General features: G+C 41.5%; 1 protein-coding gene across 2 annotated transcripts in view; it reads right to left on the bottom strand.

Annotated features, from left to right (window-relative positions):
• Positions 1 to 27847, bottom strand: part of ADAMTS19 (ADAM metallopeptidase with thrombospondin type 1 motif 19) — a 1141020-nt gene that overhangs the window by 120476 nt on the left and 992697 nt on the right. For both annotated transcript variants that reach the window (XM_069227292.1, XM_069227293.1), the window contains 2 exons: positions 16131 to 16335; positions 12632 to 12784 (listed from right to left, as the gene is read on the bottom strand). In XM_069227292.1, coding sequence (XP_069083393.1) covers positions 12632 to 12784; positions 16131 to 16335 — 358 coding nt within the window. The remainder of the gene's footprint in view (positions 1 to 12631; positions 12785 to 16130; positions 16336 to 27847) is intronic.

The following is a 27847-nucleotide window of genomic DNA, read 5'->3' as shown; positions in this document are numbered from 1 at the left end:
TGTATATCAAATGCTACTAGTGGGGCTTCCGCACTGGTTGTTCCACCCACATAAGTAGCTCTATAATCAAGTCTCATACCTGCCACTGCAGTGTCTGTGTGTGCAGTTTTAAACTGTAAATTTGACTTGTCAAGTGTACCGACTTGCCAGGCCTAAACCTTCCCTTTTCCTACATGTAAGACACCTCTAAGGTAGGCCCTAGGTAGCCCCAAGGGCAGGGTGCAGTGTATGGTTAAGGAAGGACATATAGTAAAGTGTTTCATATGTCCTGACAGTGAAATATTGCTACATTTGTTTTTCACTGTTGCAAGGCCTGTCCCTCTCATAGGTTAACATGGGGGATACTTTTAAATATGAATAAAGTGTAGATTCCCTTTGGGAGCAGATAGACATGTGGAGTTTGGGGTCTCTGAGCTCACAATTTAAAAATACATATTTTAATAAAGTTGATTTTAAGATTGTGTATTTGAAAATGGCACTTTTAGAAGTGAGCATTTTCTTGTTTAAACCATTTCTGTGACTCTGCCTGTTTGTGGATTCCCTGTCTGGGTCAGTTTCACAGTTGGGCTGGTTGCACCTTTCACTAGACAGTGACACAAAGGACGCTCAGGTGTAGTCTGCATTTCCTGATGAGCCATCTGTGCTAGGAGGGAGGGGAGAAGTGGTCACTCACACCTGAAAGGGTTGTGCCTGCCCTTACACAATCCAGACTCCAACCCCCTGGTGTGCGTCTTGGGCCTGGCCTGGGCAAGGCAGGATTTCACAAACAAGAGAGACTTTACTTTGAAGTAGGCCTACTTCAAAGGGCAAAATGTGTATAAGAAGGGCACCCAAAAACACTTCTGGAAACCAAGAGGAACCTGTGCCTGGCAAAGAGCAGAGGAAGAAGAGCTGCCCTGCCTGTGACTGTGCTTTGTGGAGCTATCCTGCAGTTGCTGCTTCTGCCTGTGCTAGGGGACAAAGACTGGACTTTGTGTTGCCTTCCTTCTTGTGAAGAACTCTCCAAGGGCTTGATTGAGAGCTTGCCTCCTGTTGTTTGAAGTCTCAGGGACTGCAAAGACTTCTCTCTGCCATCACCGGGAGCCTCTGTTGAGACTCCTACTCTGCCAAGTGGTACCCATCCAGTTCCTGGGACCCTGAAAGGAGAAGCTGGCAGCCCAAGAGTGAGAAATCCATGCATCGACCGCTGTGTGGGGAAAAGATCGTCACAACTCTGATCTGCAGCTGAAAAATCTACATGCCGCCAGCTTTGCGGCTTAAAATTGACGCTTGCCTGCAACGCGACCAGAAGATCGATGCCCGCGGCTGGAGAAACAATGCGCAGCATCGCTGACGGTGGCTGGTGAGATCGCAACCCACGCTGCGTGGTTTTCAGATCATTTTGCGGCTGGAATTCTGACGCAAACACCGCTGGTCATGTAGAACAACACAAGGCCTGCCCGGAACCGAGAGTGCTGACCGGATCGATGCATCGCTCTCCTGCAGAGAGAAGAAACGACGCACGCTGTCCCGACTGAAGGAGAAACAACGCAAGGTCTCGCTTGTGAGTGATACTGACGCATCACAAGCCCTTTTTAATGCACACTCGCCCGTGCGGGTTATTTTTGACGCGCCCAAGGTACATTTTCACTAGAACAGCGTTAGCGTTGTGTTTAAAATTACATGAAGAATCTTTTTGCATTTTTATTGATAACTTGACTTGTGTATTGTGGATTTTTTGTCGTTTTGATCTTGTTTTGTTTAGATAAATATTTTCTATTTTTCTAAACCTTTGTTGTGTCATTTTGTAGTGTTTTCATTAAGTTACTGTGTGTGTTGGTACAAATAGTTTACACCTAGCACTCTGAAGTTAAGCCTACTGCTCGTGCCAAGCTACCAAGGGGGTAAGCAGGGGTTAGCTGAGAGTGATTCTCTTTTACCCTGACTAGAGTGAGGGTCCTTGCTTGGACAGGGGGTAACCTGACTGTCAACCAAAGACCCTATTTCTAACAAACAAACCAGACTGGACCTGATATGGAATTGCGCTTTTATTACACTGTGAAGTCACACAACCAATCATTAAACCACTTTCCTCACAAGAATCATGCCCGCCCCCACCTTTTTCAAAGACAGCTTACTACTGCAACTACGTGCCACAAAATAGAGGCATTGTAATATTTCCAGTGTTATGCTGGAAAAATGAAAGCATGACAACAATGTCATCGTTTGCCAGTTTTTGTTTCATTTAGAGGTGATAGTAGCTAAAACAGGTCAGGCGTGTTACTTGTGAATCATAAGATATGCCCTGCAGAAAAGGTAGGCTGGCTCACACTTTGGCTTTTTTTCTTTACCCCTTCCTGTGTGCTCTACAGAGCTGTAACATTTTTCTACACAGCAGATAATAGGCGTGGAAGTTAAATAAAATATTATTTAATCCATCTAAAGATGACAACATGTAGGGTAGGTGCAATGTAATAAATGCGTTCATTGGCCATGTGCTGTGACACATAATCAGTCCACACATTTTCTAAGTGCTTCTCAGCGCAAGCGCCTCTCCCTCGGGCTGCACACATTTACTTGAGATCATCCCATAGCTTAGACGAAGGGCAGCTCTACACGAATTTGGCAAAGAAAACATGAGAATAAAATATCAAAAGAGTTGTACTGAACTTACATAATGAGCCCATGTCGTCAGTAAGCAAGGCATACAATGCACCGAGCACTCTGTTTTTTTTTATTTCTTTCCTCCTTGGAGTGGGACATTCACAAAAAGCCTGTGACCTCATGCTGGTAATGGAAGAGCGCCAGAACAAGAAAGCAAAGGCAGGGTAGGCAATCCAAGAACATTTCTAAATGAAACATGTGTCCCCAGGGAGAGATAAACGCATCATGTTTGCGTAAACTGCAGAACATTTCGATTCAAGGGCTCCCACACATCTGAATTGTTCACACAGCGCTAGTCGTCTTTTCTCTCTTGGTCTCGTTGACATGGTACTGTGTGCCCAAGTTTAACTTGGGCGCAAAAGAAAACCATCTGCTCTAGCAAATTCCGAGATACTGATTCACTGCATAAGCATCTGTGGAGATTTTATACGGCCACAGACTGAATTTAGAACAGCGTAAAGGGTTAGGAGAAAGGTGCAATATCAAGGGAGGTTATGTGCATGAAACACAAACAAACTGATCAGTGTGGTTCATCACAATAACTTTGCATTTAGTACCCAACTCGTCTAACACACATAAAATGCTCCTCATATGAATCCGCAGTGGTAAGATAAATGGAACATCCCCAATTATTATAGGTGCAGGGAAAGGGTTTCTTCAAATAGATAATTGTTTTTCTTTTTTTTTTACAAATGTGTACTTCTGAAGATTGCCTGCTTTGCAGAAAATTAGTAGGAGTGCATTTAGTGTAATTTTGTGTGCATGAAAATCAATGATGTCTGCAGATTTCCAAGCATACTCCTGGGGAAGTTTGTGAATAATCAATTGATGCGAATCAAAGGCTTATGCACCTGTCATATCCTTTCAACTTTATTTGGAAAGTAAGTTAATAGTGTTTGCTTAATGTCTAAGAATTCAAATAAATAGTAAATGGTACAGTAGAAACCAGCTTTAAGTACCAGTGTACCCTTCCACATGTACATCTGTGCTTTGGGTGTTTCTAACAATGCATCTGTTCATACATATCAAAAATAGCAATAATAAGACAGAATAGGTGTTCAGTTGTGAATCATCATCTCTAAAACGTAATTCGGTTAATTGCCATTATTTTATTTTCCCTCAAATAACCTAAAGATTAAAATAATTTCAAGTGGGTGGAATGCTAGGTGTCAGAATGTGCCTCTATTTGCATAGTCAGACTTATTTAATGTGGTTTCTTATCTGCTTTTTTTTTTTTTTTTGGCTCTGTGTCTGAGACCTGCTAACCAGGGCCCGTGCATGCGCTCCGACCCCAAAAACATGTTGAATTTGGCTAACATCTAACTGGCATGTTTAACTATCCTAAAAGGCCATAGTCCATGGTGCCCAAAATACACCCAAGGCTGACAAAGGTAAATGTCACATGTGGAATACTGCACCACTGTGCTATCTACTGGTGTGACCAGGCAAACATGACTCCAGCCCTACCACTGTAGCCTGACAGCTGCAATTTAAAACCTACAGCTCCACCTGTCAAAATGACAGCTTTTGATGAGAGAAAACTTTCCTTCTAAATATGAATAATTCACCCTTATTTAGTTTGTGCAGCTTACAAGGCAGAATGGACGGTACTTAAAAGTAAGGCATGTAGAAAAATAAAGCTGTCCTTATAGAGACTAGCACCCAAAAGCTATTTTCACTGTAGCAAGGCTGGCTGGCCTGCAGAAAGAAATTGAGAAGCAACGTTAAATAGCAATTCTGCTATCTCTAGATTGAGACCAGCTAAATAATGATAAAGTCATTATTTTTCATATTTAATAAAGCCCATCTCCATAATGGAGTTTGGATATTTAATAGCTATGAGGGAAAGGTAACTTTTAGAAAGTTACCCTTTTCTCTGCCAGTTGCAGACGCTCCAGGAGACTAATTTGCATTTGCTCTCCAGATGTGGCCAGTGAGTGCTCACCCTTGGTGAGGTGTGAAAATTTCTCCCATAGCAGAGACAATGGCTTGTGTGAAGGGGTGTTTTCTCTTCCCCTGGAAGGAAGATCAGCTGGGGTTGGTTAACTTACATCAAACAGGCATTCCCTGACACAAGCAAATTGCAGGTTACACTTAGAAATGCCCCAGCTTTTGTCCTCTCAGTAACGCAGACACCAAACCCATTGGGGAGGTCTTCTACCACAACTGGCTTGAAGAGGCCAAACCTCAGGGAAGGCACATGGGAAGAAAAGTTTACCCTTCTTGTAGTTTAGGTGTGAGGGGCACTAGGGATTTGTTTGCAGTAAGGCAAACAGGAATTGCTACACAAGTGGACACGGTTACCCCAGGAATCTTTCAGCTTATTGGTTTGGGAGGGGGTAACTTCCACCCACTAGCTACTGTCAGGTATAAATATGGCATCCCAAGTCATCCTTTTCAGAACACTTTCTGGACTTGTGAAAGAGCAGAAGAGGACTGAAGCTTCTGTCTGTGATTCGAGAGGAGACTTGAAGGACTTGACCAACTCTTCCTTGTACCCATGACAAATAAGAGGACTCCATGGGTCATAAGGCTGACTTCGTGTGTGGCTAGAGGGCTGCCATAAACTACAAGGGCAAAAAGAACAGATGGGACCAAGGTGGAAGGGTATGCCCAGATGCGGGTCCCGTGCTCACTGCACTACTGGATTCAAGCTAGCCTAGCTGATGAAGGGTGATACCCTGAAACCAGTCCTAGGATGCTTGTTTCCGGGAAGGGCCTGGCTTGGCAGTTCAGGCTGGACTGTTCCCATGAGGAACAGGGTCAAGACTGATTTGCATATGGCTGGGTCCAAACTGGGGTGGCGCGGTGAGCAAAAAAAATGGATTAAGCACAGATCTTTGTGACTGGTGGTGAATGTTTGCATTGTTCAGCATTCCATCCATCATCTGTTCTTTTTGCATTTGTCATCACAAGTGGGAAGGGTATGCCCAGATGTGGGTCCCATGCTCACTGCACCACTGGATTCAAGCTAGCTTAGCTGATGAGGGGTGATACCCTGAAACTGGTCCTAAGATGCTTCTTTCGGGTCCAGAGAGGACTTGGCTTGGCAATTCGGCCTGGAAAATTCCCATGAGGAACAGGGTCCAGACTGATTTGCATATGGCTGGGTACAAATTCGGGTGGCGTGGTGAGCAAGAAAACGATGGATTAAACCCAGATCTTTGTGATTGGTGGTGAATGTTTGCATTGTTCAGCATTCCGACCATCATCTGTTCTTTTTGCATTTGTCATCCCAAGTGGGAAGGGTATGCCCAGACATGGGTCCTGTGCTCACTGTGTCACTGGGTCAAGCTAGCCTAGCTGATGAAGGGTGATACCCTGAAACCAGTCCTAGGATGCTTGTTTCTGGTCTAGGAAAGACCTGGCCTGGCATTTCGGACTGGACTGTTCCCATGGGAAACAGGTTCAAGATTGATTTGAATATGGCTGGGTCCAAACTGGGGTGGTGTGGTGAGCAAAAACATGATGGATTAAACCCAGATCTTTGTGACTCGTGGTGAATGTTTGCATTGTTCAGCATTCCGTCCATCAGCTGTTCTTTTTGCATTTGTCATCCCAAGTGGGAAGGGTATGCCCAGACATGGGTCCCGTGCTTCCTGCGCCACTGGATTCAAGCTAGCCTAGCTGATGAAGGGTGATACCCTGAAACTGGTCCTAGGATAATTTTTCCGGTCTAGGGAGGACCTAGCTTGGCAGTTTGGACTGGACTGCTCCCATGATAAACAGGGTCAAGACTGATTTGCATATGGCTGGGTCCAAACTGGGGTGGCATGATGAGCAAAAAATCAATAGATTAAACCCAGATCCTTGTGACTGGTGGTGAATGTTTGCATTGTTCAGCATTCTGTCCATCACCTGTTCTTTTTGCATAAACTACAAGGGGCATTTTCCTGAAGTTATCAGTTGGCTAACACCAACTGGACTTGACCTGGACCCTGCTGGTGGCCTCTGCTGGAGTGAGTCTTGACCCCAGTTGCAGTTCCTGAGGTCCTGGAACCCTTGGCTGTGTCTAGCTGAACTTCTCCTACCACTCCTGAAAACCTTGGACTTAGAAAATGTTTGGAATTTTAGACCACCTAAGGACTGGAACAAACCACTTCAGCCTATCTAACCAAGGTGTGACCTCCCTGGGATAAGAAATCAGGTTATTCCCAATATGAGCTTCTTTTCGGCAGCAAATCACATTAAGTGGACCTTCGATTAGAAGGTTTCTGGCCTTGCGGAACTCAATGTCAGATACAGATGCAGCCTTGCTCCGCTGAAGGACACAGCGCTTTAAAAAGAGATAAGTCTAAAGGTAAAAATAGTGACCAGGCAAAGGCACCAAAAGTATCCAGCTGATGAGAAGACTCCCCTGGGCATGTAATTAGTATTTTTTCAGTTTAGAGATTTTACCATCAAAATCAAGGGCTTCAGCATTACCTCACCCAACGTGCATCCAACTTTGCAGGGACTTCATTGGACGCTGCCTGCTGCCTTGTACCACTGAATGATTTTGACTTCCAGAAAAAGACTAAGGGGGTTTTTACAACTTTGGAGGAGGTGTTAATCCGTCCCAAAAGTGATGGTAAAGTGACGGATATACCACCAGCCGTATTACGAGTCCATTATATCCTATGGAACTCGTAATACGGCTGGTGGTATATCCGTCACTTTACCGTCACTTTTGGGACGGATTAACACCTCCTCCAAAGTTGTAATAACCCCCTAAGACCCTGATTTATACTTTTTGGTGCAAAACTGCACTAACGCAGTTTTGCACTAAAAGGTTTAGCACCGGCTTGCACCATTTCTGTGCACCAGCCGGGCACCATATTTATGGAATGGTGAAAGCCAGTGCAAAGAGTAGGCTAGTGTCAACAAAAATTACGATAGTCGGGTGGGGCTGGTGGTATGGAAGAAGGGGTTTTGCATAAAAAATGACGTTAGGCAGGTTAGAGTAAAACAATAACTCTAACCAGATTAGTGTCATTTTATGGCACTAAACTTACCATGCAACATGACTCCTGCTTTAGAAAAGGCAGGAGTCATGCCCACCACCCCAATGGCCAGCACAGGGGACAAAGGTCCCCTGGGCCTGGTCATTGTACCTTGTGCCATGTATGGGGGCCCATTTCAGGGCCCCCTATGGCACTTTAAAAAATAAAATAAAATACTTACCTGTACTTACCTGGGATGGGTTCCCCCATCCTCCGTGGTCCCTCTGGTCTGGGTGGAGGTGTCTCTGGGGCCTGGGGTGGGCACCTGTGAGCTTATTCAATGGTGTTCCACCATGGAAATAGGCCCACAGGTCCCCTAACACCTGTCCTGACCCAGGCATAAAAAAATGGGGCAAAGCAAGCTTTGCACAATTTTTTGACCCCTCCTCCCTCCTGTGCACTACTTTTGCACGGGAGTATAAACATGGCCTTAAGGCCATAGAGTCATTTTTTGCACGGGAATGCCTACCTTGCATCTCATTAAAGCAGCGTAGGTTTCCACGTCCAAACTTTAACTCCATAAATTTGGCGCTAGATGGGTCTGGCGCCAAAGTATAAATATGGAGTTAGTTTTGCACCGAATTAGAGTAACAAAAAATGATGCTAATTTGGTGCAAACATAGTATAAAATTGCCTAGGACCCATATTTATATTTTTTTTGTGCCGCATTTGCGTCTTCTTTTGACAAAAAAGTGGCACAAACTTACAAAATACAATTGTATTTTGTGAGTTTGTACCGCTTTTGCGTCAAAAAGTGGCGCAAATATGACGCTAAAAAAGTATAAATATGGGCCTAAGTATCAATAAAAATTCTCAGGCTGGGCCAAACCTGTTTAGTTTAATGGTCCAGTTCTATCACAGTCAGCCTCAAATCATGCCTATGTGCTGGTCTACCATGATCATTAACTACCAATGGTGCTTTGCAGTTTTTTGCGCTATTTTTTACTTTACTCTAAAAATACATATCTCCCATTCCCCTAATTGGATTTTTGTTGTTTTGGTGTCATTTTGTTCATTAAATTGTGCTCTATAGGCCTGATTTGGATCCTGGTGGAGGGAATACTCTATCACAACGTGACAGATATCCTGTCCACCATAGTTCGAACCCCATAGGCTTTAATGGGATTGTAATGAGGTGGCGGGATATTCGTCACGTTTGATATGGAGTAACCCCCTCCACCAGGATCTAAATCAGGCCCTATACCATCCCAACAAATAAACCACTCTTTCCATACCACAGTTGTTGCCATGAATATATGTATGCAGAGACTCTCTAAAGTCATTGCGACTGGTGGAAGAGAAGTGCGTGTCTTCATTTCTACCGAGGAGCAGGGAAGTGAAGGGCACATGTGTGCAGCTTGTTGAAAATTATCTCACTATGTCGGGGGATTTTCTTTCCTTCAGGAGTGAAAATAGGTTGTTGTTTATTATTTCTAACTGATGTCTGAGGTATGTTTACTAATTAAAACAGTGAAGAGTTACAATTTCAATGCTCATTTTTTAAATCTTCACACTGGAAAGCTTTGAAACTGACCATAATTGAAAGACTAATCGACACACTCTTAATTTTCCTACTTCTATTTCACATCATATTTTGCATTGGCAAGTTACAGTTAGGGCAAATTCACTCCTGGTTGCTGACGTTTTTAAAGTAAGATTCCAAGAAAAAACATAAGGGCCTCATTTTAAGTTTAATAAAAATATCATTCAGTTATTTTCCCCTGGCGTGAACCCGGTACGCACCTGAGTTTTAACCCCAGCCGGAAGTATCAGTGAATACAGAGGTGAAACTGAGGAATAACCTGTGGGAGAACACGAGTTGCAAGATTTCCCTCTTTTTTTCTTTTTTTCTCCATGCATATTTATCAAGGCAGTACATGCTGACATATGAATAGATACAAAAATCATAGAAGTACACAAACTTTAAACACCTGTACTTTCAAACTGTTCGCTAAAACATGAGAGCCTGATTCGATAATACAGGCCAACCCAGAAAGAGGCCAATGTATTTAACCTAAAGAGTCTGTAGTATAAAGTGAATCCACTCTTTTGGTGGGCAGTTAATGTCTCTTCAAGGTGATACCTACCCTTGTTTAAAAATCAGAAATTGTCACCTCTGTAATTGACCAAAAAGGAACTGAGCAAAACCATACATTTGGCCTTAAAAGAGATTGTCTCATTAGCAGCTTACAATTTACTCTCATAAACTGAGATGAGCATGGGTAAGCAGCAGAGGCTCCTCTAAGGCGGAGGAGCATCACCCTACTGTTTGCAGTAGAAGAAAAAATAAAATGATAACAGAGCGTTATTATCATTTTAGTTTTTGCTGAGCCAGGTTATGGCGGAGCAGGGCTGGAAGGGGCTGGAGGAGGAGTGGTGAGTGCACCATAAGTGTGCATGTCTGTATGGCCAGCCATGTTTTTCTTTGCCGGCCATGTATTGAACAGCCGGGAGGACAACGTGCACAGGGTCCTACTCCCTGTGTGAGCACCAAAGCAGGCCATTCCCACCAATCACGATGCTGCTGTCATGCTGGTGACAGCAGTGTTGTGATTGGCTGATGGGAGTCCGGGAGCCTGTGTGCTTCCAGACGAAGATAGAGTAGATTAACCCACCTCCTTTCGGAGCTTGTTCGACCTGACAGCTTTAGGGTGGTCACCCCTAACTTTTTGCCTGTATCCCTCCACTTTTGAGATACTGTTTTTGCTGGTTTTTAGACTCTGCACACTTTACCATTGCTAACCAGTGCTAAAGTGCATATGTTCTCTTCCTTTAAACATGGCAACTTTGGATCATACCCAATTCGGCTATTTAATGTACTTATAAGTCCCTAGTAGAGTGCACTATATGTGCCCACGGCCTGTAGATTAAATGCTATTAGTGGGCGTGCAGCACTGATTGTGCCACCCACTTCAGTAGCCCCTTAACCTTGTCTCAGGCCTGCTATTGCAAGGCCTGTGTGTGCAGTTTCACTGCCAACTCGACTTGGCATTTAAAAGTACTTGCCAAGCCTAAAACTCCCCTTTGTCTACATATAAGACACCCCTAAGGTATGCCCTAGGTAACCCATAGGGCAGGTTGCTGTATAGGCAAAAGGCAGGACATGTACCTATGTAGTTTACATGTCCTGGTAGTGTAAAACTCCTAAGTTCGTTTTACACTGCTGTGAGGCCTGCTCCCTTCATAGGCTAACATTGGGGCTGCCCTCGTACATTGCTTGAGTGGTAGCTGCTGATATGAAAGGAGTAGGAAGGTCATATTTAGTATGGCCAGAATGGTAATACAAAATCCTTCTGACTGGTGAAGTTGGATTTAATATTACTATTTTAGAAATGGCACTTTTAGAAATTGAGCATTTCTCTGCACTTAAATCTTTCTATGCCTTACAATCCACGTGTGGCTGGGCTTAGTTGACAGCTCCATTGTGCATTCACTCAGACACACCCCAAACACAGGATTCTCAGCCTTACTTGCATACATCTGCATTTTAAATGGGTCTTTTTGGGCTGGGAGGGTGGAGGGCCTGCCCTCACACAAAGGACTGCCACACCCCCTACTGGAACCCGGCAGACAGGACTGAACTGAAAGGGGACCTTGTGCACTTCTAAGCCACTCTTTGAAGTCTCCCCCACTTCAAAGGCACATTTAGGTATTTAAACAGGGACACTGCCCCTACCAACTCAGACACTTCCTGGAGAGGAGAACCTGAACCAGAACCTGCATCCTGCAGAGAAGACCTACCTGGCTGCTCAAAGGACTCACCTGTCTGCTTTCTGTGAAGGACTGATGCCTTGCTGTTGCCCTGCTGCCTTGCTGCTCTCTGGCTGTGGTGAAGAAATGCTCTCCAAGGGCTTGGATAGAGCTTGCCTCCTGTTCCCTTAAGTCTCAGGACCAAAAGACTTCATCTCTGCAAGAAGGACTCCTTGTGCAGCAAAAATCGACACACAGCCTGCCAGAAACGACGCACAGTCTGCACCGTGGTGAAAAATTCACCACACGCCGAACTGGAATGACACAGCCTGACTTCGCAACGAGAAGATCTACACGCTCCAGCGTAGCGACTGGAAATTCGATGCACGGCCTCACCGGATCAATGCACAGCCGAGCCGGAACTACGCAGCCCAACTTCCAGAGAGAAATTGATGCAGCGCATGCCGTGCAGTAGAAAATTCGAAGCAACATCTAACGGATCGACGCAGCTCCTGTGACTTTGCCCTAGCAGCGGCGGAAATCCACGCATCATCCCCGGGGCATCTAAAAACCCCACAGCCCAAAAAGGATCCACGACGAGTGTCGGAAATTGATGCACAGCCATCCCTGCATGAAAACTAAACGACGCATCACTGTATGCAGCCCCAGAAATTGACGCACGCCCTTTGGTTTCCACGCATCTCCTCCTCTGCGGTCCTTTGTGGAGATTTTTCATGTGAACCAGGTACTTTTTGCTTGAAAGAGACTTTGTTTGCTTTAGAAAGACTTAAGACAGTTTATATCACTTTTCAGTGATATCTCAACATATACTTATTGCATTTTAATCGTTTTGACCTGCATCTTATCAGATAAGTATTATATATTTTTCTAAACACTGTGTGGTGTATTTTTGTCGTGCTATATGGTGGTACTGTATGATTTAATGCACAAATACTTTACACATTGCCTTCTAAGTTAAGCCTAACTGCTCAGTGCCAAGCTACCAGAGGGTGGGCACATGATAATTTGGATTGTGTGTGACTTACCCTGACTAGAATGAGGGTCGTTGTTTGGACAGGGGGTAACCTGACTGCCAACCAAGGACCCCATTTCTAACAGAGCTGGTAAGTGGGTTTTTTCTTTTTTGTTATTCTCTCACCCGGCCATCCCCCTTTAGTGGCAGCCGCCACTGTGGGTAAGTTTCATCTCCAGTTAGCACACAAAAAGCAACAAAGTCCACGTGGAACTGTACTACATATTAACTCTCACAGTACAAAATCAAATAATATTACTTATCAAAGTCTGCTGAACATTACCTTAGACCAGTCTCCCATTCTCCAGATGAAACACTTGGAATAATCTTCACAGTCTTCCATCTCTTTTGGCCTTGTGGACAAAACACACTTCTTCCTCGGATTGGTACATTTGACTGTGCGGTGCCGTACCCCCTTGCCACATTTCAAAGAGCACTAAACACAAAAACAAGAGTATTACTAACTCTCCACAATAACATAAACATATGTAGTTAAGGGTGGGGGAAGGCATAATTAAGTCCATCTTTTTGGTAGGATTCCAATGTACACATTCTCTATACATTGGGCTCCAATTATTTCTGTAGTTCTATTGCCACATTTCTCTTTGCACTTTAGTTATTTTCTGATTTGTAGAGATAATGACTGGTGTTCTTTGTGGGAAGGTCATCATTTATTTTGGTGGATACCACTCTGATGCCTCAGGCTAATAGAAAAAATAAATAAATAAATTGCTAAACATTAGAATTACCACATGTATACTGACCTTGCCTAAGCTTTCAAAATATCTTGTTTGTTTTCTGATATTTCAATCACAATATACACAGCAGACAAGGTGAATTATAATATAAAAAATGCAAACCTATTGTAAGTCAAATTTACTGATCTTCCTACCTATGCTCTGCTCAGAGTTCACTTCACTAATGTAATTCTGTTTCTAAGAGATATACTACCTCATGGTACATGCTCAATGACAAGTGTAATGCATTGTTTGAGCGAATTATTTAAGATTCAGAATAAAGTTTTGAGACATGATTTAAAAGACTTTGGAAGAAGGAATATACGTCACAAAAAAGAAAGTGTCTCAGTGCCTAACCTTGACACTGAAGAAAAATGCTTTGCAACTAGGACCAGACATCGTAATTCCCTTCTATTCACAAGAATAAAGTGCCTCCTCCTCCACTCGGGCGTCACAGTGGATATTCTGAATTCTTTACAAACAATCAATTTGTGTTTAACACGTTGCCATTATTTATGGACCAGGTCCCGTATGAAGTCCTTCAGTTACACGCAGATCTCTGTCCATTGCCTAAGATGATGTAATGCAAATCCTTGATAGGACTCACTGATGTGCAGAAGCTACAAGCCTTCAACAGGCCACTTTTGACTATATCAAGTACTATGCATGTTTTCCATACACTGGATAATTAGTTTCCTGGTTCTAAGAAACAAGATAACATACACATATGGATATATAGTTTCTCTTTCAATTTCGCTTTTAATTTAGTTGTATAAAATGAAAACATTTCGTCTGCAAGGTTTCCTTTGCAGTATTTAGACAGAATATCGGAATCAAAAATATCTGGGACTAAGTATGTTGTCAAGGATATCTGCACACAAAAATCGTGAAGGTAAGTTTCTATAGGTAAGCAGCTTTTTACTATACATATCTCCACATATATGTACCTTGACAAAATATACATATAAATCTTCAAGCTATGTTGATGTGGAGTTAAGAATACTAAAGCTATTACCTGTTTGCTCTTACCTTCTCGATATTTTGATGCTCAATATTTTTGACACAATGTTCTGTCAACACAATATTTTTGGTTCCGATAGTCTGTCAGTTATCCCAGTATATAAAGCTGTTCTCAAAAACAGACATAGATAAATTAAGGATTATTGTGTAAAATTGCAGCTACATCTTGAGGTAATGATTGTGTCTTGGTCTCTTGGTCCTGTAAGAACAACATGTAGTTTTACATCTGGTCGAATGTTAGGTACCAGATGCAAGAACCTTTTTCAATTTGCACACTTGAGTCCCAATTTTATTTTGTGTTAACATTTAGTGTACATTTGGGCGAGAAATATAATTGGGAATGTTTATGAAAACACTTAAGGAGCTATTTACAAACTTGTAAGTATTCTCCTACACATTTGAGTAACTTTACTAGTTATGGCTACATAACATTTTCAAGTGTTAAGGTACTCAAAAGTGTAGACATATGTGTTGAGGCAAATTTATGAGTGTAAGCTTCTACTGCCAAAAAGGATCTGTAGTATGTCCAGCAACAGACTTGCCAGCCAATGATATTACAACACGCTCCCATAGAAAAAATGGAGACGGGGACCTAAAATAGAATCCTATAGTTAATATTCTGAAATCAAATTGACCTATTTCAACTTTTTAAATGTATATCAAAAATTAATTTAATGTTAAAATCTTACACAAAACATAAATAAAATTCTATGATAACATTAATGTAAAATATATGTAATCAACATAAAATAATATTTTAATTACTGTAAATTATTTCTATATATAACTGTGTAATTCTACTACATACAAATAAATATACACTTTTTACTTTAGGTGGGGCATGTTTTGTTAATAAATCTTAATTGTTTTTCATGTAATTTAATATATTTAAATTAATTAAAAATGTTAGTAAGAGTATTGTAGGTTTGTTTATTTTGTTCTGGATTTCAAATAAATATATAGCATTATTTGACATGAATATTTAACAAGCAAATATTTTTACTAATGTTTTTCAAGTTTAATACACTTTTTTTACTTTTACTTATACTTTACCATAGGGAGATTGTCACCCTGATGGCGATATACATATCTTTTTATTAGAATATACATACCTCACTGTATGGCAGTTAGAAAAAAAAGAATTATGTTTGCAGGATTAGGGATTGATGTGCAATTATACCTTTTATTCTACTGACTTTTGAGGGCTATTTTCAAATATAACGGCAAAATAACCTAAGCTTTTCACAATCAGAGTTACGTGAGCAGAGAGGTTTGGAAATTCAATGAGGCATATTGCTTAATACCCCTAAGACAATCACTTTGTGGGTGTTTTCTCATTGCCCAATAGCCAAACTAGAGTCTTCTACAAGAAGCACACATTTCGTGAACTAAGGGCCTGATTTAGAGCTGGGCGTAGGGGAATACTCTGTCACCAACGCAACAAATATCCAGTCCGCTGTATTACGATCCCATTATATTCTATGGTGATTATAATGTGGTGGACTGGATATCCGTCACATTTGTGATGGAGTATTCCATCCACCAAGATCTAAATCAGTTCCTAAGACCTACATTCACCACTAAAATCCACAAAGCGTCATTGTGTGAATCAGGACGTTTGTGGAATCAGATGACACTTTGTTGACAACTAAGTTTAGCTCAGTTGTGCAGATTGTTTGGTATAATAACAGTAACATCCAGGTTTACAAACTCTCATAATTACTTTGTGATGGCAACAAAAGTAAAGACAAACCAATATTCAGAATTGTTTCCTATGATCATACAGAACTAAAGATACCTTACTGTGTTATGTTCTGATATTTTAAACATTGTTTTAATGCAAAATAAACCAGTTCTGGCCTCTACAGCATTTTAATGTGGAATGTGAAGAAACACTTGGTGCTGGCAGAAGAACCTTTCTCTGTGTGCTTACTTCTTTGGGACCTAACAATGGGTTGAACAAACAGACTTGCAATAGTTTTATATTTGGGAGAAAATGGTAAGGCAGTATGATATATACATCACCTCAGACCACACTCCAGCTTCCCATACTGTCATACATTCCTGTCCTTCACAACGTTGTGTAGAGGCAGGCTTGGGTCCATGACAATCCCTTTCACGAGCTCGAATCATTGTTGTGTTCCTAAGCTGTTGCGTGCAGGCCACTTGTCGGCTTTGGATTCCTTTTCCACAAGTTTTAGAACATGGCGTCCAATCTGTCATCATCCATCTACAAACAAGCATGTTACACATCTCATTCTTCACATTTTACAGTACTTACATGAAAAATAAATTTCCTATTATATAATATATTTGACATTGTACATTGGGATGCTCTGGAACTCTAAATTAGCCCTGGCAAAAAAATTCAAACCAGGTACCTCACTGGTGATCACAACTAGAATTGGGCAGAGGGTGCTTTCATTTATGGGTTAAGGCAACCACCTAGCTTTCAGCCCACAAGGAAAATGCCTTGGAGGCATAATGGACAGGCTGGTCCTGCATGACGTACAGGATTTTCATAATACATTCTGACCCCTGTAAAAGGCTTAATAGTAGGCTAGTATGGTTTCTTGTTAGACTTTTAGTTACTTCAATTAATCCATATTTTTGGTTGTCATACCAGACCCTTAGTTCTTATCATAAACTGTGGTTTAATTAATATCTTTTCATGACAGATGAGTAAATCTAAATATGCAACATATCTAGTAGGCACTTGGTGCATCGGTTTAGCATGTTTCATAGTGATAGTATTGCCATGGAACTGGATAATTGTGAAATGTTTAACAGTCTGCTGGAATCGAAATTACTGGATTTGATTGAATGAATTACTGACTGGCTGAATGAATACATATATGAACTAACATTTGAACAATAGGGAAACAAAGTAACAAGTACATGAATATATAAAGAATACATCACTAAATAAAAATTATTTATACAATTTTCAGTAGTGAAATTGTCTTGGTGCCAACTGAATACCTCTGTGTTAGGTGTCGGTAGCCAGGTTTAGTTAAGTGATTTACATTAATAAAGGGGTTAAAACAAGTCAGTATTACATACCATCATTCTAACTGAAACATACAACATTTGCTAACATTTTCAGTATATGCAGAATTTACCGTCAACTACCCAGTTACTTTGCCGAAAGTGTAATGAATAATTCAATCATTCATGTGAAATCTCTACTGGCTTTAACCTATGCGCCTGAGCATTTTCCAGGCAAATTTGTTAACTGGCTGGACCTTGCCCAATGTATCCTGTTTAGATATCTTTCCACTCTATTTTGTTGATAAGACACTATTGGCTTAGATTAGAATTTAGTTTGACCAAACAAGAACTAGCAGCAATGGCAAGCTTAGTACAATACTGTCATGGAGCTATGTGTACCCTGGAAGACACAGTAAAAGCAGCTACCTAGGGGATGATAAATTATAGCTTCTGGGTTGCCCTTCCCTGTCTCTAAAGTGACATTCCAAATTGCTTTCAAATATATTGGCATAAACAGTTCCCAGTTATCACTGACCTGAAATCACAGACCTATTTCTTTCTGCCACTTATAAAAGGTAGTCAGCATACATTCCTTATATTCAGTTGAATCCAGTTATGGAATTCCACTTATGGAAGGATGGTCTGAATACAAAAGGATTTCTGGTGATTGCTAGCTCTTTGGGGCCTGGAGGGGAAATGTATCTCTTATTCTGTGTCTCTGTCCATTTATTGGACAAACATTATAATTTACTAAGAGCTTATACTCTTGTTACTAATATCAGTTCAATATATATTGCTATTGATGCCTGACTCATCACCTCACTCCCCCAGGGTAAAGCCAAGGTTTGTCAAGTGTTTCAACAAGGTCACTAAAGTGTTAAAGACGAATAACAACTCTCCTATCAACCAAACAAGCTAGATTTAATGTTATATTTTTATTAGTATGTCTTCTTTTTTACTCACTTTGATATTTTAAATATTGAATTTGTATACTTAAATTTAATAGATTTAATTAGCTATACAATAAGCGTATTCATATTTTATCCAGGATCTGGCTAAATTGGCAATGAGTAGGTGAGCATTCACCCCCTTTTACACACGTTGTAGGGGATGGAATTTTGATGGGAGAGACTGTGTATGGAGACATTTTTTGCTGAACACATCTCATATAGATTGTTGAATGACATATCAATAAATGTATCTAATGACCTTGTATACTGAAATTCTATTGTAGGGTATTCCTTGCCATTTCAAGATGACATCTTAATATGCTAGGCAAAAATCTCCCTGACTTTGGAGAAAAAGCCTTTAGTGTGGTATTTGTGCATACTGGCATAGAGCAGTTTGTGCAAAGTAGGGCACCATACAACCTCCTGTATGATGTCATATGGAACATAGCACAGGGAATTCTAGGTGAGGAGATATACAAAGGCAGCTGCTTGTTTCTCCACTCTTCACATGTACTTAAGTGCTAGGATATCATAAATAAAGTGTAAAGAAGAATTAGAGTACGGACCCTTTTGTACAGATTTGGCGATGACTCAGCACTTAAATCCACGTGTGTTTAAGCTGTGGATTTCTGGAAGTGGTATATGCATTACACTTGACAGAAATGCTCGACAGAGACTCGGTGTCTCAATGGCTTGTAAGTTAACTGAAGTTCACCTGGATCGTGAGTACATCATATACCAATGATGGCCATTGAGCTGTGGTGAAGCACGCAAATATATCTGGAAAAAACGTACAGTTGGAAAAGACTGTTTTCCTCACGTGCACTGCTCTGCCTGCATCGTACCCGTGATGCAAGACTGTTGCTTTGCATGCACTACTCTGCCTGCCTCACAGTCGGGACATGAATTACTTCACACATGAGTGCAAGCTATGTTGAAGTGCGTGATTGCATACACTAATCTGGACTCCGATTGGCCAGTTTTATAGCTCCTGACTGGAAGTTTATAGGAGCTACTGAGCAAATCTGGAGCTACTGAGCAACCCCATGTTCTCCTGAGACATCAATATTTATGGAATGAAATGCAGATATCGCATTTTTTGATGTTTTTATTTCTCTATTGCTTTGATTGAAGGCATACATCTGTGACAATAGGGTGGGCTCTTTGATAACCAACACTAAACAGCAGATTCCACAACTTTTGTTGAGACATTGATATGTTGAGCCAGTAGGTAGTTATAGTTAGGACCATGTTTCTATAGGAAAAGTGTTTTTTGACTTGCCCATATCTTTGGCACCGTTTGATGAATCTTCACAACATTTTCCAAAAAAAGTGGTGGTGTAACTCTTGTTGCACATGAAATGTTTGGGAGTGATCTGTCAAGCGGGGGCTGAGAAAAAGGGGGCTAAAAAAACATTATGTTTCCCACGTTAACTATCACAGGATTCTTTAGGCACAACTACAGGCCGAACCACTGGACGCAATTACAACAAATTTGGCAGAAAGCTAGCTGCTGGTAAGCAGATTACGCTTTCACTTATTTGGAGTAATTTTGTTCAGTAGTGTTTGAGAAATTTAGGGAAATCTGTATATCTCTGACCCGCAGTATTCACAAACAAAGACAAGCTTGTGCTGGGAAATGCACAGCTCTATTTGGCTGCCAATACTTCAAACCAGGAAGTGTTGGTAACCTTCCTGGGACTCCACTTGATCCGAGTCCCGAAAAAAAGTAAACATAAAAGGGGCCAGTGGAAGGACATCCTGACCCCTTAGCACTGGAGGGGGGTCCCACAGCCACCCCCCAGAACAAAAACAAAAAAAGTCAAAAAACTTTTTTTGCCGCAATTTTCGAGATTCACATATTTGCAGCAAAACATTAACCAAAAACACAAGCACAGGTTTTTTTTATAGGCCGCCGGTTGGCCCAGTTCCCAGGGCCATAAATAATTCCTCTGGGGACAGCCTCTGCCCTGGGGACCACCACCAGCCAGGTTAAATCTATTTTTTTAAAAAGGGGGCCTTTGGCCCCCTTGCACACGGGGGTACGACCACCTCCGGGTGGGGGTGCAAGGTATTTGTTACATTAGGGCATGAGTTATAGTTACTTGAGGTAACTCTAACTATAAGTGTTGAATTTCACCACTAGGTAGTTGGAGTTAGGACATAGGGGGTTATTCTAACTTTGGAGGAGTGTTAATCCGGCCCAAAAGTGACGGTAAAGTGACGGATATACCACCAGCCGTATTACGAGTTCCATAGGATATAATGGACTCGTAATACGGCTGGTGGTAAATCCGTCACTTTTCCGTCACTTTTGGGACGGATTAACACCTCCTCCAAAGTTAGAATAACCCCCATAGTTTCTATAGAAAAAGTGTTTATTGTTTTGCTAATAACTTTGGCGTTGTTTGATGAATCTTGACGAAATTTTCCAAATAGCAACAGACATCAATTCAGTTGCTGTTTGAAATATTTCTGGGTGATCCGTCAAGCAAGGGTAAAGAAAAAGGGGGGAGGGCCCAAAACATGTTTTAACAATGTATTTTTCCATGGGGATTCTGAACAGCGATAGCGCCGAAACCACTGGACAGAATTACACCAAATTTGGAAGAAAGGTAGCTCTTGGTCCAGGAAGAGGCCTTTCTGTTATTTGGTGTAAATCCATTCAGAGGTTTTAGAGAAATTAAAGGAAATTTAAATTTGTATATATAGGGACGGAAAGGATTCACAACCCCTCCAAATCTTGTGCTGAGATCTGATTGGCTGACAATAGTACAACAAGGAAGTGTTGTCAGCCATATTGGGACTCGGCTGAAGCCGAGTCCCACAAAAAAGATTAAACATAAGGAAAATGGGCCAGGGTAGACCCAGCCTGATCCCTTAGCTCTGGTGCTGGGGTCCCAGAGGGAACCCCCAGGGCTAAAAAGCATTTTTTTTACATTTGTGCCCCAGAATTCCAACGGGGTTGTGAATCTGTGGCATTTAAAAAAAAAAAAAAGAAGTGTGTGCTGCTGTGCTTCATTATTGAAAAGTCCCCGGCAGGCCAGGTCCCGGGGGCATTTAGATTTTAATGATTTTAATCCGCTGCCCCGGGGACCACCACCTTCCCAGGGGTGTATAGGAATATTATGTGGGGGGGCCATGCGCCACCCTGCTGCCTACTTCCCCGGAGCTTATAACGAATATGTGGGGGGGCTGTGTGCCCCCTCCCACTGACCCCGGGACCACCACCTCCCTGGGGCTACAATAAAAAGAATGAAGGAGGTCTGTTCCAGACCGTAGGCCCTGGGACTACTACCTCCCGGGGGCTTCTTCCACGTAGGAGGGGGGGCCACATGTACCACCCTCGAGGAGCCACTGATGGCCCAGGAGACCACCATGGCCCGGGCCGGCTCCTGCTTTGTCCCAGGGTGCTAACCCCAGGACATAGCAGTTTGCTGTGGTTTGGCTGTAGCTTTGACAGCTGCAGCCAAGTCATGCAAATAAAGTCCTCTTTCTGACAGCGGGACTTGTCAAACAGGTCCCACTGTCAGAAAGCAGACTTTTCCTCCACAGACGTGCGTGCAGGGAAGACAGATGAAAATATTGTTTCCGCAACCAGCTCCTTGCTTGCTTGAGCTAGTGGACCGCGGGGAGGCCTTGCGGTCCAAAATAGTCAATAAAGGGCCACCAAAAATGTTTAAAAATGGGGCAGAACCACGGGTAGTCCTTGAGGTTCCCCCTGTGGTCCCAGATAGCCTATGAAGGGCAGAGAAAATAGATTTTGGGAAAATTGTAGCGTAACATTGAAGATGACAGACCTTCACTTTTAGGGTGTGGGTTATGGTCAGGGTTCGACTCCAGCTGCAGTCATTTCCCTCTTTCAATTTCTTTCTACTGCAAATATTTAAGGCTCATAATGAAAGGTGAACTTACTGTTTTAAATTGAGAAATACATTTTTATTTTAAATTTCTGCAGAAATATACCATTCTAAATATATCATACATCAAAGCCTAACAAACTCTCTATCTCTATCTCTCCCCTTCTCACTCTCTTTTTCTCTCTTTCTTTCTCTCTTTCAATCTCTTTCATCCACTCACACATTCGCTCAGACCCTTACCCACCCACTCATAGTCCCACTCAAATACTCACATCCACTCACAGACCTACTCAGACACTCATGCACCCACTCACAGACCCACCCAGACTCACACACCCACTCTAAGACCCACTGACACACTCATGCACCCACTCACAGACCTATACAGGGACTCATGTACCCACTGAGACACTGATGCATCCACTCTCACACCCAGACAGAGAATCTCACAGCCACTCTCACCCTCAGCTACACCCCCTCACACCTATACCCAGAGAGACGGGCTGCGGCCAGCTCCTGCCACGCATGGCCAAAAGGCAGTGTGCAGAGTAGGGTTGGCTGGTTACAGTGGTTGGCTGTAGGGACTGACTGCAGGCCAGGCCTTGCGGGCAACCCCAGACACGCACAGGCAAAGGACGTGTGCGGTGCAAGGTTGGGTGCTTATAGGGGGTGTGGCCAACTGCTGGCACACATGGCCAAAGGCCATGCATGGTGGTGGTTAGATTAAAGTATAGTAAGGAAAATTCTTATACATAAAAAAAAATAGAAATTCACTGAAAAAAACAAAGGTCACAGGGATGTTATAGTTAGGAAATAGAATTTAAAAAAACAAAGAAATTCACTTAAAAAACAAAGATTACAGGGGCATTACAGTTAGGCTCATATTTTAAATGTACCAAACCACAAAAATTCACCAGTTGTAGGTAGAGTTCTCTCAGATAACTATAACCCGTGCCCTAAGGTAACTATAACTTACACTGTTGCCATGCAGTAAAATATTTGACAAAAAACTGTTCATGGTGAGGGCGGTTTATAGTTACCTTAGGGCATGAGTTATAATTACTTGATTAATTGAGCTAACTCTAACTGGTGAATTTCTATGGTTTGGTATGTTTAAAATATGTCCCTAACTATAACATCCCTGTAACCTTTTTGTTTTTTTAAGTGGATATATATATATATATATATATATATATATATATATATATATTCTGTGAATATGGCTACTGGATACATATGGAATCTCACTCCATCACAAACATTTTTACAGGTAAAGTGGAAGCCATTATTAAAGCAGAGTGTATGGAAAGAGTTCTTTATGAACCATATTTCCAGGCAGTAGGAAGATGAAGACTTCACAGCAGAAAAAAAGACAATTCTGTTGCATTGTTTGGATCATGGTGGGTTGAAAGTTTGTAACTGTATACAAAAAAGCCCAGACACTAGGATGTATTCACTAATGCTTTTGCGGAGATAGATGCATAGTATAACCCAGCAGTATGTGTAGCAGTAGACCGCTTCAATATTTTCCATGGGAAACAGGTAAAAGATGAAAACATTGAAGCCTATGTTGAATGACCAAACAATTTAGCATTAACATGTACATTTGGCGATCTTCATGATGAGTTAGTTTCTAATGAAGTAGTGATGCATGCAACTGACCAAAATGTTCAGGAGAGGTTATGGGCAAAAGCAGAAGCATTTACTGCAAGAAGTTGTCAACATTGTGAAAAAGGCATAAATGACCGAACGGTGTGCTAAAGCCATGATAGCAGAAGACAGAAATAAGGTAGAGGAGAACAGAGCCAAAGATAAAGGACTTGTGGCTGAAAAAATCAGGCAAAGGAAACACCATCTACCAACCAAAAAGATAACTAAAAAAAAGAATCACAGATCACTGTGGGAAGATACAAGAAAGGTTCAAACCAAGGAATATTTAGGGGGAGGAGTTACAGGTGTCAATATGGATCATTTAGCAAATGACAAGAAATGTCCTGCATATTCACAAAGATGCTCAGGGTATGGGTTAATAGGACATTTTTACAAAGTATGTAGAAAGGAGAAGGAAAAGTCAGTGAAATTACTTAGCCATGTCTCTGACACAGAATCAGATATCAGAGAGGAGATTGATGTGAATATGTGTGTACATAGTATTAAAGGGAAAGCACTTAACATTGGAGGTGTGGACATTTCCATTGTAGCTGACTCAAGGTCACGCTATTCAATTGTCAATGACAAAGTATGGAAAGAAAAAAAAATGCATGTATTATTGATGATGTATTAGAACCTGCTGAGTTCAAACCTAAAACGTTTACAGGGGAAAATATTGATATGATGGGGGTAAGAAGGTTGCTTTGCGAGTTCAAGGAAGAGAAGAGTAATGTAAACTATATGTCTTAGTCACAGCACCCTTGAAGTTAGAATGGTGTGACTAAGGAGAGTTAGGAATTACTCTAGACCTTAACAGTCCGGAGCCTGTGTTATCGCTTCAAATGAATGATGAGTATGAACAGAATATTTTAAAAACCTATCCAGAATAATTTCAGGAACTCAAGCACAACTTAAGGGGTTCCAAAACAAAATAGTCTTAACGTCCAATGCAGAACTGCGTTTACACAAAGCAAGAAAAATACCTTGGACCCTGAGAGAGCAAGTGGAATGTAAATTAGAGAAACTGTGTGCTTCAAGAATCTTAGAGTTGAGGGGTCATCGGAGTGGGTGTCACCAATGGTAATTATGAAAAAGGCTAATGGGAAACTCAGATTCTATGTGGACTGAAGAGATTATAATAAGAATGTTGTGGTGGATCAATTTCCTCTACCTAAAATAAATGTCTGTAACTAAGGGTGTGGACCGGTTCACTGCTATATATCTTATGGTGGCATCTCATGAAGTCCAATTGCACACAGATAGTAGGAGCTTGACCATCTTCATCACACCTTTTGGTTGTTTTCAGTTTGTAAAAGTTCCCTTTGGCCTAGCCTCTGCAGCGGCCATGTTTCAGAGACTAATGTTCTAATTGATTAAGGGGTTAAGAAATGTGGACTTTCATCAGGCTGACATCCTGATTGTGGGAGGATCTAGGAAAGGACATGACCACACTGTTGAAAAAGTAATTATAATATTGTAAAGGAAGGGGCTGACTGTGGAGTTTACAAAATGTAAATTTGCCAAGTAAAGCGTGACTTATTCAGGACATGAGGTATCTGTGGATATAGGGGATAAACCTAAAAAAGATCTACAAGAAACCATTACGAATTGCCCGAGTCATAGGAACAAAGATGAAGTAAGAAATTTTTTAGACCTAGAATGTTATTTGAAGATTATTGAAAAAGTTTTGCGTAAAACATACATTATTCGACAACTTTTAAAAATTAAGAATACATTTGAGTGGTCCCCTGCTTGTCAAAGAGTTTTTTAAAGAGTCTAAAATGATATTTGTGAGCATTAACATTACGAGGATTTGATCAAAATCTAAAATCTATTACACAACAGACGCAAGAGGAAAAGGCATCGGTGCAGTTCTAAGTCAGGGAATTGAAAGCGGGAATGAGTGTGTGGTTGCATTTTCTTCACATTCATTAACTCCTACTGAAGAGAAGAATTCAGTTATTGAACGCAAAGCACTGGCCTGTGTATGGGGAATAGAACATTGCATACAGTTCACTTGGGTTTCTGAAGTGATACTAGGAAGTGATCACAAACCCATTACTAAGGTCTTAACCCCCAAAGAACAGTACAATGCTTCACCAGGTCTATCAAGAATGCCCACAAAACTCTTGGATTGTAAATATGTGGTGCTATATGTACCAGGTCCTAAAAACAAATTGGCAGATTTCTTTTAAATAGACTACAACTATAATTAGACAAAGTACCTGAAGAGGATATTGAGAAAAGGTGTAGCAAACATTGGTAATTGTGACCAAAGTATTGGAAGAGAAGAGTGGATCAAAACCAACAATGAGGACCAAGTTTTAATGTCTCTCCATGACAAAATAATTAATAACTGGCCTGAGAAAAAACATTGAGTGAAAAAATAGAATATTTAGAGAATTAAGGCATGAGTTATCAGGAGAAAAGGGTACAGTTTGCAGGAGTAGGAGAACAATTCTACCAGCAGGTTTAAGAATCAAAATGATAGATTAATGCCATGCACAGAAAAGAATAAGTCTTGATGTAACTGGTCCAATTTTAGAAGAGGAGGCACGGAAGAACTTACTGGTTTGCCATTGACCATTTCTCAAAATGGCCAGAGGTGGGAATTGTAGAAAATGGGGAATCTAAGTGCATAGTACAGTTTTTGGATAGAATGTTTTTGAAGGAATGATTGCCCAAATGTATTATCACAGACAATGGACCATAGTTTGCATCTGATATATTCATGAAGTCCCTAAAGAGAAAGGGAATTAAACATAAGACAGCTTCAGTTTATCACCCGACAGGATATGGTGCAGTGGAAAGGTTTAGACAGGTCATTAAATGAGCAATGCAGTTGGCGAAAAACAATAGTTTAAATTGGAAAATTAAATTATTCCACACCATTTGGGCATTCAGGGTTGCACTTTGCACTGCCACTGACTATAGTCCAATTGAACTAATGAGGAGGAGTATACCAATGTTAAGAGAAAATATTAGTTGGATGCCCAAAGGCAGAAAAGTGGAGTGGAAACCAGAAGTAGTGAATGAAAGAATTACTAAAGCCCAGAATATTTACAAAGAATACCATAATAAAAACATGGCTGTAACAATGTTAATTTGAAAGTGGGTGGCATGGTGAATGTAAAATGGTCGGGTATTCTAAGGAGAGAGCAAAGTAGGTTTTCAAATCCAATCAGAGTAGAACAAATATTTTGTCATTCTGGTTTATTAGGCAACGGAAAACTTTTTTGTGTCATTGGCCAAATGCACCAGAGCTGGGAATGGAGACTCAATAACATTTTTTAATGAATGTCCATTAAATTGAAGGAAATATAACTTGATGATGGAGGAGGATATTGGAGAGAATTTACATCAAGTTAATGAGGAAATGGGGGATCCAGTTACTGAGGGTGACCAAACCAAAGATGACCAAATGTTGCAAAATCCACCTAATAGGTCAGTCAATAACCAGGATATTCAAGTGGACTGAGAATAGGAAGGTTTGGCAGGTTACTCCATAAACTTGCTAAATTAAATGACTTTCAGCCTCATTACGAGGCTGGTGGTCCTAAGACCGCCAGCCGCGTGGTGGCGGTTGGACACTGCAGCTGTGGCTGTCTGACCTCCACATTAAAGACCGCTGTCCCCACCGGGCAGACAGTGGTCTTGGTTGTAGTCAGCCACAAGAGCGCTGAACTCAGCGCCGCCATGCTGATTACAACCTTGTTCTCTACCAGCCTTTTCATGGTGGTTTCCCTACCATGAAAAGACTAGTGGAGGACAAGTGCAGAGGCCACAGGGGAGCCCCTGCACTGCGCACTCCCATGGCATGGGAAGTGGAGGTGCCCCCCTGAGCAGCACCCTTGAAATGTGCACTGTCTGCTGTGGTGGCGGTGGTGCACCCTGCGTGCGACAGCATTGCCACCAGCTCAATTATGAGCCAGGAACAATGCTGCCACACCTTTCCCACTGATGCACATATGTATAATACACAATAACTAATACACATATGTATTAGTTATTTTTATATTTAATGAAGGGGGTGCGGTATTTGTGCATTCTGGCATAGAGTAGTTTGTGCCATGTAGGGCGCCATAAAGCCTTCTGTATGAGGTCATATGGAACAAAGCATAGGGAATTCTCCGCTCTTGACATGTACCTAAATGACAGAATATCATTATTAAAGCTTGAAGAAGAATAAGAGTGCAGACCCTTCTTTAGACATAGCCCCCCTTCAAACTTCTCACACGAGCTGCCAAAGCAAATCTGAAGAACATCATCTGTTTTCATATGATCTGATCCC

The sequence above is a fragment of the Pleurodeles waltl genome, chromosome 1_1 (assembly GCF_031143425.1).
Source record: "Pleurodeles waltl isolate 20211129_DDA chromosome 1_1, aPleWal1.hap1.20221129, whole genome shotgun sequence".
NCBI classification, from domain to species: domain Eukaryota; kingdom Metazoa; phylum Chordata; class Amphibia; order Caudata; family Salamandridae; genus Pleurodeles; species Pleurodeles waltl.
Note: the sequence above shows the minus strand (reverse complement) of the source record. Positions and strands in the feature narration are given on the sequence as shown.